The sequence below is a fragment of the Urocitellus parryii genome, chromosome 14 (genome assembly GCF_045843805.1).
Source record: "Urocitellus parryii isolate mUroPar1 chromosome 14, mUroPar1.hap1, whole genome shotgun sequence".
In the NCBI taxonomy this organism is placed as follows: Eukaryota; Metazoa; Chordata; class Mammalia; order Rodentia; family Sciuridae; genus Urocitellus; species Urocitellus parryii.
This window is the reverse complement of record NC_135544.1, coordinates 41,120,418-41,133,013: the sequence shown is the minus strand read 5'-3', so window position 1 is coordinate 41,133,013 and position 12,596 is coordinate 41,120,418. Positions and strand designations below refer to the sequence as shown.

The following is a 12,596-nucleotide window of genomic DNA, read 5'->3' as shown; positions in this document are numbered from 1 at the left end:
GGAAGTTACTGTTGTCTAATTTTATATTTGCACGTTTTATAAAATAGACCATGGCAAGAATGGGAAACACACTGGTTGATGGAAAGCTTATTCTATATGGAAGGAACTGGATTCCAGAGATTTATAGACTAGACTTGTGGGAATTTCTCATATTTATCTTCCCCCTTTTGTTGGGAAATAAAGTAGGAAATAGGGTGCAGGACATTCAGAAGGTGCAGTTACTTCTGTGGGGAATGACTAGGATCAATTTGCTTATCTCTTCCTTTTCCCCAAACCGTTTTATGGAGAAACCCTGTAAGCACCCTGTAAGCACAAGGACACAGTGGTATATTCTTGGGCGAAAAGAAGAAAAGCAGAAGAGAACACTAAATAAAAGAAGCATCTGGTAGAAACATAAAAGTTTTTTTCCCTATATCTGAATAACAGTTTTAATGGTAATTTTATCTAATTGTTAGAGAAAAAGAAAACACAAAAATACATACTGGTTACAAGGTATGGATGTTTTTCTCTACTGAATATTTTAAAATGTTTCTGAACTTGACCTCCATAGTTCTTTTCCAAGATGATTTTAATTGTGGAACTGTATCTAACCTGGAACCAAGCAGTTGAACACAGACAACTTGTAGATACTTCAAAAGTTTGTTGTTACTGTGTTAAAAAGGACATAGTTTGGAATCAAACTCAGTCTAACTAGCCAATACCAGTGGTTCATTCTGGGAAGAGTGTGAGATGTTTGGCAGATGAAGAATGACTTGGGGAACATATTCTGATTCTTAGCCCAGGACTGTGGATCCCTAGAATAACACTTCTTAGATACTATATCCCACACTTACTCTCTTTTGTTCTTAAAGTCTGAAGACCAGCCATGCATCTTTAACTTCACTATAAGCCATGACAAATATGAATTCACATACTATGATCCTACAACAGTTGAGTTATTACCAAAACCCTAGTCAAATGGCTGAAATCACAGTTCTCTGCCAGCAATTTCTTGTTCTAATGTAGGACAAAGGCATTGAAACAACTCTTCAGTTTTCAGTCCTTTACTAGATTCCTCTAGAACACACACACACACACACACACACACACACACACACACACACACTTATTTGATGGATTAAGGTATTATGAATGCCATTTAGGATTCTGTTCATGTGTGATATGGTGAAATGAGTATGTGACCTGGATTACAGATTCTATTAGCAGACCATCAAACAAGTCTAAAGTTTTCAGAAGGCAAAACAAGTACAGCGCGCGCACACACATGCACACACACACTTACACATGCACATCCAAGGACTATGTCAGTAGAGTTCTGACCTTCCAACTTCAAAGGTTATACATGTCTGTCTCTCTATGTTGATACATACATTCATTCCTTTCTAGAAATTAAGGCTCTAAATACTTTCTCTCAGCCTCACCTTCCCCTTGGATTAGTGAAAACTAGATTTCTGCATGCTCTACTACTGCATAGAGCTCTGAAAACTTGACTAGTAAGATATCCCACATTCTGTTCTGGGTCTTCTTCCACCAGGTTGGGGCAGACTAAGAAGAATCTCCACACTGTACCTGCCCAGCCAGGAACATTTTGAGGACATGCATCTCAGTCTAAAAGTACCTTGCCATGAGACTTGTTCTGGAAGGGTTCTGGCTTTGGCTGCCAGACATTAAAAGATAAAAATTACATATATACACACACACACACACACATACACACACACACATGCATGATGACTGTCACAGGATCTTCAGTACTACCCACATGAAGCAAGTATATACAACTTGATGTTCCCAACTAGTTTAAACTGTAACTGAATAGGAATGTCAAAGCTATGCTTTGAATTTTCATGAAGCTTCACTGCTTCTGTACAAATAAATACCTGAACTGCCAGCAGCTCATGCCAAGTCAGTTCTGGAGGTGATGATTTTGGAGGCAATAAAAGAGGTAGACTTAACCATGAATATAACAAGGTAGACCTGTATGTAAAGCATTCTTCCCACCAGCTCCTTATTCACTTCCTATGCCTTGCTGAAATTATAATGTCCCTTGGAACTTCCTCACCCCTTCTCTCCCCCACTGCTGTCTTGTAAGGTGAGGCACATACTAAATGCTGCATGTGCGTTGTTGCATAACAGGAGATCACCCAGGAATCCGTCAGTCTTCCCCCCAGAAACCCCCTGCATGTGAGCGGTGGGGACAATCTCTCCTTGCAGATGTGTGTCTGAGCTGTAACTGCGGTGCCCGCGCTATTCTACACAACAAAGCTGACATTTTTAGAAGGGCAGCGATCTTTTTTTTTTTTTTTTATCTTGTTCGCTCAGTCAATGGATCTCACTGAACAAATTGTCCGTGTACCAGGCTCCACGCTAGAGGATCAGAGTACAAAGATGAGTAAGAAGCGATTCCTGACTACAAAAACCACCCAGCCCAACAGGGAAACAGATTCCCGCAGCCAGGTCCAGTGCCTGCGCTGGGGGTGAGCAGGAGGATGGGGTGGGAGAGGGGAGGGGCTTCCTAGCAGGGGGCAGCGCTAAGCCCCTGCAGGGAGAAGAGGGACGGGAACACAAGGACTCCAGTCCAGAGGGGGATGGGGGAGGGAGGGAGCTTGGGAGCAGGAGCAGCAACACGTGGGGGCTGCTGCAGCTGACAAACCACGTGTAAAACTGAGGGGTGGGGGTTTGGATGGAGACAAGGCTGGAGAGGAACGCAGGGCCAGATCACGGGAGAGTCCCACGATGGGAGCTCTGTATTTATCCGGGAGAAGGGCAGCTGCCCCTTCTACCTTTGTACCTCATTTGCCATGAGCTTTCCCAGACAGACCTGTCTTATTCCCTGTCCAAAGGGGTCCCAGGACCTTCCCACCCACTTCCTCTCTGCCTCTCCTACCTCCCTGCGTCAACTCCCTGCCTGACCCATTAGCCCAGTTCAAACCCCACCTTCGTATCTCCCTTAGTCCCCCAAGAAAGCTATCTCTGATCCCTGCTTAAGTTGGTGAGGAAAACCTGAAAGTCTGAAAGCAGATGGAGCTAAGTATAGGGGTTTTTTAAATGAGGAAGACAGCATTTCAAATCAGTGGGGATGGATACTCTATTGGGGTAACAGTCTGGTCACTTGACAAAAACTAAAGGTCAACAACCCCTATCTTATGAAATGTAGAACAAATTTCAAGTACTCTGAAGATACAAATGTGAAACTAAAAGTAGATTAATAGAAGATATAAAATATTTTTCTATAAATTTGGGATAGAAAAACCTTTTTTTAAGCATCTGAAGAATATCAGAAGTGTGCAGGCATGGTTGTGCATGCCTGTAATCCCAGCACCCCAGGAGGATGAGGCCAGAAAATCTCCAACTTCAAGTGAAACCATCCTCAGCAACTCAAAGAGGTCCTAAGCAACTTAGCAAGACAAAATTTAAAAAGGGGGGGGGGTGCTCTGGGGATGTAGCTCAGTGGTAAAGTGCTCCTGGGTTTAATCCCCAGTGCCTTAAAAAAAAAAATCTCAGAAGCTTATATAGGAAAATGCAGATTTCCTCCAAAATCAAGATTTTTTTTGCACTATAAAACATCATATTACAGAAAAGCTAAAAGCAAATGGCTGGGAGATTCTAGGATATTTGACAGACAAATGTTTAATGACTATAAAATTTAAAGAACTCCTGTGAATTAAGCAAGTCAAGACAAAAACCCAAAAGAAGAAAATGGAAAAAGGTCATACAGTCACGTATATACATATAGCAATACTAGTGTCTATTTTATTCTGCTGCCCTTTTTATCCCCTCTTCCCCTCCCCTCCCCTCCCCTCAATGTGATTCTGAAATCTGTACACTCAGAAAAATGAGAAATTATACCTCATTTGATTCAAATATATATATAAAAAAGAGAGAGAATCGGGGAAATGTGAAAAAAAAATGGGAAAAGGATATGAATAGGTAACCACAAAACAGTGAATGCAAATGGTGTCAAAGTATACAAGATTACTACTGATTAAATAAATTAAAATTAAAAGGTGTCAAAGTAAAGTTGACCTTTCATATTGCTAAAATAAGGTCATTGATTACACATTATCTTGCTGAAACTGTGGGGAAAAGAATACTCCCAGGCAATGCAGGAAGAAGATAGGCTGGTCAAACCTTTGGAAGGTTGATTTGGAGGCATCCAACAAAATTTAAAATGAATTTAACTTATGACTCACTTTTAGACTCCTTGAAATTCATCAAATCAGGCAAGCCTAAACTGGCAATTCATACATTAATGAATGCAAGAAAATCAAGATAATGAAAAATAATCTCCTTTTCAAAATAATGTAGTTCTAGAGCTTTCTTTCCCTGCCAAATGTCTCTGTGAGAAGCCATAGCTCTGTCCCATACCAGGAAGGTGACTAACTTGGCATAAATGTGCTCAGCATGGTGGCCTGCACACATTATGGCACAGTGTGATACCAATGGAGCAGTGTCAGATAGACCTTTTAGCAAAAAGATTAATAGCATCACATGGCTGCAGCTAAACTTAAAAATAGCAAGAAATCCTGTGCAATAGGGGTTACTGTGACTCAATATGCAACCAATATATGGCACCAGCAGAACTATCTATTGCTTATGCAAACAACTTCTGATCAGATTACTGCTGCATAGAAATGAGCAGTATTAACTAACACACACAGGAACTGAAAAACTACAGGGACAGTCTAGACTATACAGAGACTCTGCAATCAGTTTTTCTCCAAAAACCATGTTTACTGAAATCCTAAATCGTCCCAGCTTTTCTGGAGAATCACTAAGCATTGAAAATTAACAGTATGCCCAAATGCCAAGCTCGTAGAACTTTCCACAAATTACTTATTTGAAGGAAAGGATTTTTGTCCTCAGAGATATCATATATTGGTGAATATGAATGTATAAACAAACCAACGCATGGTTTATCTAGATCCCCAAAGAGTGGGATAAACAGATTAAAACTCTGTTCACAATCTCCTTTAGCTACTTGGACTCTTAAGTTACACATAACCCTGGCTTTCCAAGGAGGAGAGTTCAATCTACCATAACAAATGTGCTATTTTCTTGAAATCAATGTACATAAAAATATTCAGGTGGTGAGAGTTCTGACCCATGTTTACGCAAACATGAACAGAATATTCACTTGAACGAGTTCTCGCACTAAATTGACATTCTTCAAATTGGCACAAAAAATGGTGTTTGTGCCAATAAATGTGGCGCATGTTTTGCACTATGTGAAATATAGACTACTGAAGAGAAAGGATCCATGCCTTTTTACAAAATAGAATTGAAAACAAATTTAGTACTGCATGGCTGCACCTGTTTCAAGGCTTCTGCAGTAGATGACAGCTCCTTGAAGCCACTGCAAAGAGTCAGGCTGTAAATACCACAAGCTGCAAGGGCTCTCGCGCTCCCACCTGCACCCACCAAGCCTCCTAAGAGACCTCTTCAGAGAATACCAGGGCAACTCGAACAAGCTATTTTCTATGTCATGTGGAGCAGAGGTAGCCTGGGACAACACAGGCTCAGCTCAGCTTTCAGCTCAGGAAGGTGGGGGTGGAAAAATTTTGCTGTTTAGAACCTGCAGTTCTGTTATGCTTAAAGGTATTAATATCTGAAAAGAACCTAAAGCCTTTTTACATTCTGGAAAAGGAAACATCGGATCCTCTAGCTAATTTGATCTAGTCGTTTTATTTTTTTTTTTTTAAAAGTGCCAAGCATGTAGTTCCATGTGGGTTAGCAATAGTCTTTTCTGATGGTATCTACAGGTAGTCTCCCCAAACAAGAGCACCCTATAATTGCTTTATCGGAATAACTTCCTATTTGGGAATCTCTGCTGTTATCTGTATTGGAGATGGAGCTGGAGGGTTCTTTTTACTACTAAGACTGAAGCTATATGGGCTCACATCCCAAAGGGAGCACAACTTTCTAAGGAAACACACAAAGTGGTAGTTCCCAGGTTAGCCCTTAATATGGTTGAATTTTGAAAACAAACCATACCATAAGTTATACCCTTCTTATGGAAAACTACATTATGGGTTCAAACATCTGACTTGAAAATCTACTTGGAAGGTTTCCTTTCAGTTAGCCAAAGGGTGTTCCTTTGGTTGAGCAGGGTTCTCAATCTTGGCACTGAAGCATTCTGGGCTGGATAATACTTTGCTGTACACTGTAGAGGTCTCTCCTGTACACTGTAGGCTGTTTGGCAGCATCTCTGGCTTCTACCTGGTAACATCATCCCCCTCCCCCCAAACTGCATTCTCTATTTTGATAACCAGAAATGTCTTCAGATTTGGCCCTTATGGGCTCTGGGTGGAAAACAGGTTCGGGTTCAGAATCACTGGATTGGCAAATATAAAGCTTATCCTGTGTCAGCTGTGTATCCTTTGAAATTTCCACATACTCTGCTTTTCAGAGATGGAAGGATATTGGAAATCAAAGGGCACCTTTTACACAAAAGTGATGCACTGGGAAAGGAGTCCTCTGAAGGAGCAATTTACAAACTTGCTACCATTGTGGTTATACCATTATTTTGAAATTTCAAATAACATGTAAGGGTTATTGATTTTTTTGGGTGTTTACTAAAAGTTTTTAAAAGATTGAGAAATTGAGTTTGAGAATTAAGAAATAACCCAGAAAACAATTTCTTTTCTTTACAAAACATGCTATGAGAAGAAACTGGGATTTTAGCATTTGAAATCTATTATTGTGAGGATATCATAAAACATTACTACCATTAGAATAATAATAACCACCATTAGAATAATAACAATGGCTGCCATCTCCTGAGAGCTTGGTATGTTCCAAGTACTATGTTAAGTATGAACAATAGTTTTTTCAAGACTCAAAACCCCACTCGGTAGGTAGTACAAAAGTCTTATCTGTATTTCATAAATGAGAAAACTGTGGCTTGTTGTCTCTCCCAGAACCAGTTAAAATGAGTTTCACAGCTTATTAAAAAGTTCACACATGCACACAAAAATAACAATGTAAACTAAAGGTAAAATTGATACTAATGAATTCCACAATACCAGAGCAGCAGCCCTGACCACTGTGAACTTTATACAACTCAGCTGACTCATGTGCCTTTTCATTAAAGTGGTGGTGGCTCCAGAGGCTGAGGCAGGAGGATCTGGAGTTCAAAGTCAGCCTCAGCAAAAGGGAGGCGCTAAGCAACTCGGTGAGCCCTTGTCTCTAAGTAAAATACCAAACAGGGCTGGGGATGTGCCCCTGAGTTCAACCCCTGGTACCGCCCCCCTCCCCCCAAAAAAGGACTTAATTATTTTTGGTGACAGGATGTTACAGGAGTATGAAAAATTCACAGTGTTTATAAGGGTCTATACTAGCTGGTTTGTTCTCTCTCTCTCCTTTTTGTACTGGGGATTGGGGACTAAACTCAAGGGTGTCTACTACTGAACTACATTTCCAGACCTTTTCATTTTCTATTTTGAGACAGGGTTTCACTATGTTGCTGAGGTTGGCCTTGAACTTGTGATCCTCCTGCCCCTGTCTCTGGAATTGCTGGTATTAACAGGCCAGTACCACTGCTCTGGCCCCAGCCAGCTTTCTTGAAACACTTACTTATCATACCTTAAAAGTGCTAATGTAAATTTCAATGGTTTAAAGTCACAGTAAGAAGCCGTGGCAAAAATACAGTGGCTTACTAGTACTTGAAATAATTGGGGCTTTTTCATAACACTTCCTGGCAACTACACATTTCTACTCTACCTCTAGTAAAAGGCAAACAGAGAACAGCAGGTATTGTGGCCATTTGGGGTTATTCCTGTTGTTTGAATTCTGAGCTACTTCTGTAATATGGATGATGGACCGTCCCCAACAACTCCAGAAGGTGAGCTACCAAAAATAATCTCCTTCCAGATGTATATTACACATTCACTCCTCCTGACCCTGTGAAAGTGAAGTGATAGGCACCAGAGAAGCCAAGTGAACCAGCTGCTGCTCCGGCCAGTGACAGGAAATAGCCCATTCTGTCTAGGACTGGCGAGACTGGCATGAATAACAGCTATCTTACTTTCTCAGCATGAGCAGCGAGAAATGGAAATATTTCTTTCCTGGCTCCATCACAAAGCAAGTGAGTGGTAGCGTGTTCCATGAGCAGCTCACTAGGTGATACTAAATGCTGTTGTGAGTGTGTGTCATGTGCAGACACCGTGGCACCAATTCTCACCCTGTCTAACCCTGTCACGATGCCTCTTCCACCCAGAGGTTCCTCCCACATTTCCTGAGGCTGGGTTAGCTGCCCTACAGTATTTCTGCAACCTTAAGGGCAAGCAGATACTGTGGCACAGAGGGAGAATCAACACCAGCTGGCCATGCTCTGGTTGTGTAATGTCTGCCCCATTGACCCAGTTTCTCATCTCTATATGGGAGGATTAATAACGCCCACTGCCATGCTTGTCGTAAGGATTAGAAACAATACTCTACTTAGTACAGTATTTGTACTTAGTACAGGGGCTTAGTGAGTGACAGTAGTTGTTAATGATGATTACCTTGATTTTTTTTTAGTTTGGTTTTAATGGTAGTCCTAGTGTACCTAGGTAAGGTGCTGGGATGTCAGCATTATTTTTCACTCCATATTCAACTCTGTTGAGTTATAAGTTAAATATGGCTCCATTTAAATTTCTAGCCTATTGGTTTGAAAATTGAGATCTATGTCTGTATTATGAAATTGACAGTTCCTCCATCAGTAGTGAAAAGTTAAGGATTATGGGTTCTTTAACAGGCCATTCTAGCTCTGAGTTCTAATATTTAAGCTCTCATTTCTGCTATTTTCTATGTATTGCTTGGTTGGTAGGTGTAATGCTTTGTGTAGTACCTGATGTAATTTCTGCACTGAAATTACTAATATTATGCATTATAATTATAAAAGCTGAGCTGGAACATCAAGTCCTAGTATTGTGAGTGCTTTTTAAAAATCAAAAGTGTACCTTATGAACTTAAAACGGTTAACACAGCATGGCTGCTGGCTACAAGAGTGCTAAGTTCCGATAGAGTAGTTCTCTATGTCAAAGGCTTTCAAAGAGCAACCAAGAGCTTGGAGTTCACTGACAGGTTGCCGCTAACGACCATCTGAGCATCCACAAATGAAGAAAAGTGAGCCAAATATGACCATCATCTAGTTCAACTCCTCAATATGCAGATGACGAATGAATAGCATCTGCTTGCCAATAGTGAGTCCACAGTTATAAGGACCTTTTCAATGAAGACTTCACACATTTTAGGTACAACTTTGGAATAATGCTCAAAGAGTTGTGAGTAAAATTTAGGCCCCAGCATGATGCTATTCTGACTTAGCAACCAACTCTTCAACACCCATGGATAACCTTTGCTTCAGGGTCCATGTGAAAGGTAGATTCAGGCTTGGAGTCCTTGTTCCCCTCAATTCAGTCACCCTGATATCTTAGCAGTGGCCCTACATTACAGAAAGATCTGGTAAGCTACAGAGGCCTGAGTGTGCCTGTTACCATAGCTACCACCCAGCTTTCATAAGTGTGATGTCACATCCTTCTGACGTACAGTCGTGGAGGAAGGGGTGGTAGAAATGGAAATCAGTGGGGGTGGGGGTGGGGTGTTCCCTCAGCATTCGGCTCTCATTATCTATGGCTCTAGTCATACCCACTTAATTAACAGCAGGACCTTGGGGAAAATGTCAGTAAAGGGGGATTTGAACTGTAGTGTCTGGTCAAGGCCCTTTTAGCTGGAAATTCCTATGGTCCTACAATTTTACTCAAAGGGGAAAGATTTCCACCCTCAGCTTAAACATCCATGATCCACAATATATAATATTTTGACTTAAGGGAAGAAGTTTTATTATACTGTACAGTCTTGGATAGCTAACCCAAAGCAATGTCAGTTATAGCATTACGAAAGCCCACATCCCAGGCTGCTAGACTTCTGGCCGCCTTAACCATTGGGAACACGGCAGGCTGTGACCGAAGTATGTAATTGCAAGAAAATTCCATTCACTTAACTCCTGAGGAGTTAGGAGGCATTAGCCTCGATTCTTTTTTTGGAGCAATTAAGATAAAATGAAGGAAAGAGATTAAAAATGTAGGTTTTCCTGGAGCAGAAGCTCTTCTGGGGATTGTTCACTGGTTAAAGGGGAGGGCCCAACAGGAATGAAATACAGGAATAATCTGCCACTCCAGAACAATGATCTTTTTACTCCCCCACCCCCCTGCCCTACTTTATCACACAGCGAAATGCTGAGGAAAGTAGATTAACTCCTTCAGGTCAATCAGATCAGCCCTGGGTGTTCAGACAATTACTTCTCACATCTAAAACAAGAAGTGTACGGATGCCCCAGGACTCCATCCTCTCTCTGGCTGGGCTTAGGAAGGTCATTCACACTTTTTGGTCAGAAACTCATTCATTAAAAACCCAGCATTCTTCTACTGTCCTGTGCCATTCTTAGGATTGCATCCTCCTTCCCTCTTGGCCTCAGTCGGGAAACTTCAGCCAGGTCCCCAGGAACATGAGATGGCCACTGCCAGGGGCTGAGAATTGGCACAGAGATTTCTTTAAAGAAGCGTGGTCTTCAAGTCCCCAGTGGATGAATTAAACTGACATTCAATGATAAACAACTGCTATATTGTTTATACGAGCCATTTCCACGAAAGAAAACAAGACTCCCTTACAAACGGAACGTGTCCTTAGGGTCTCTATAATGGTTTCGAGTTCATTATAGAATTCCAAGAAGCCTTTAAAAGACTTCCATGTTTGCCTTTTATTTTCTCATCAAGGAGTGAAAAAATGAATTAATTACTGCTTTGGATTTTTAAGAATATATATTCTCTCTCTTGCCTCTGAAAAACAAGACAAAATAGCATTTTTAAGTGATTTCTATGAGAACAACTAGCATGAAGGGTGCTGGCCTGCAAGTCTGTGCTTATATTTTATGATATTCAAAGCCTACCTCCTCCTTTCTCCTTTTCATCCTCTTCTTCCTTCAGCAGCTTGCCAATGGAGTTATACCACTTAAACTGCAGTTCAGGGTTGCCATAAACACTACAATTAATCAAGGCACTGTTCCCTTCCTTGACTATGATATGGTCGGTTCTGGTGATGATAACGGGCACGGAGCCCGAGACCACGTCAGTGCCATTTAAAGTGCTGTTAGTCACACTCTCCGCAGTTGCTAGAGTGGACATGAGGATTAAAAAGGGCACAGAAGGTAGAAAGCACAAAGTCAGATGGCTCTTCAATTGATCCATCTTCTTTGCTTGCTCGGTAAGGCAATAGATGGTTTGCCAATGGAATCTTGTCTCAGACAGCACACTGTTCAGAACGGGCCATGGGGCAAACCTGTCCTGGATCCATGGAGTTGGTGCTTCATTAAGAACCTGTTAAAAGAAGAAAAACCACACACACACACATAAATATTAGCATTTATACTTTCAAATGCTATTTGTAAAAGAATAAAAAAAATTTAAAAAGATACCATTTATAAAAAGTTAGCAATCCAGCTAAAATACAAACCCACATCATTTTTAAACAAGACACAAATCCAGAAGGTGTTCCGATGTTAAGTTCTATTTTTCACAGAAATTTTAAACAGTAAAACTTTGCTACTTTTTGCTGTTAAAACAGATAGCTCTTATAGGGCTCGGGTTGTAGCTCAGTGGTGGCGCGCTTACCTTGCACGCGTGAGGCCCTGGGTTTGATCCTCAGCATCACATAAAAATAAATAAATAAATAAATGGAGATATTGTGTCCATCTACAACTAAAAAAAATTTTTAAAAAATATAGCTCTTAGTAGGAACAAATATATTCCTTTTACATTGATGTTACCTTATTTCATGGAGTTCAAAAATTGAGGCTTCTTTCATACAGCATTACAAGGTTTCTTTCTAACCCGTCACCTGTCTTCATTGTGACCTTATTGATCACTGGAGGTGTTTCCTAGTCTCTTCCAGTAAACATGGCTTCCAGCCTATCTCACTGCTTCCTGCTCCAGGTCAGCCAGCATTTGGAAGGACTCTCTGGAATGAGTCTGCCATTCTCAGAACTTACCATTATGACTTCCAGGACATTCCTTCCCTGCACCTCATGCAATTTCCCCTGCACCTGTGAACTCTCTGCCTCTCTCTCTCTCTCTCTCTCTCTCTCTCTCTCTCTCTCTCACACACACACACACACACACACACACACAAAATCCCCTGGTTTCAATACCCATCTGCCTCCTAGAGGCAGGGGGCATCATCAGGATGTGTGGGGTGGCACTTAGGGTGGCTACGCTTCCATGTCCAAAGAGCTAACCTTCACCTACTCAATTCTTCATTCTAATCACTAATTCTGCAGCCACACCTAGTCTACAAATTCTAAGTTCTGAAGTTCCAAGTAATTATGAAGTTCTAAATAAATCATCTTTTAACTGTAATTGGCCATCCTTCCAGATATTACTCCCCTCACTAGGCTTTCCAGGTTTTGTTGTGTTTGTTTGTTTCGTTTTGGTACTGGGCCAGGGGTGCTCCATCTCTGAGCTACATCCCCAGCTTTTTTTCTTTTTATTTTGAGGCAGAGTCTCCCTAAGTTGCTCATGCTGGCGTTGAACTTGTGATCGTCCTGCCTCAGCCTCCTG

General features: G+C 41.2%; 1 protein-coding gene across 2 annotated transcripts in view; it reads right to left on the bottom strand.

The window, feature by feature from the left end:
- Positions 1–12,596, bottom strand: part of Mfap3l (microfibril associated protein 3 like) — a 37,584-nt gene that overhangs the window by 4,298 nt on the left and 20,690 nt on the right. Inside the window, exon 2 of one of the 2 annotated variants that reach the window (XM_026389737.2) lies at positions 10,931–11,357. The exons of the other annotated variant lie outside the window; for it this stretch is intronic. Within the exon in view, the coding sequence (XP_026245522.1) occupies positions 10,931–11,228 (298 nt within the window). The 5' untranslated portion in view covers positions 11,229–11,357. The remainder of the gene's footprint in view (positions 1–10,930; positions 11,358–12,596) is intronic. 2 annotated transcript variants of the gene reach the window in all.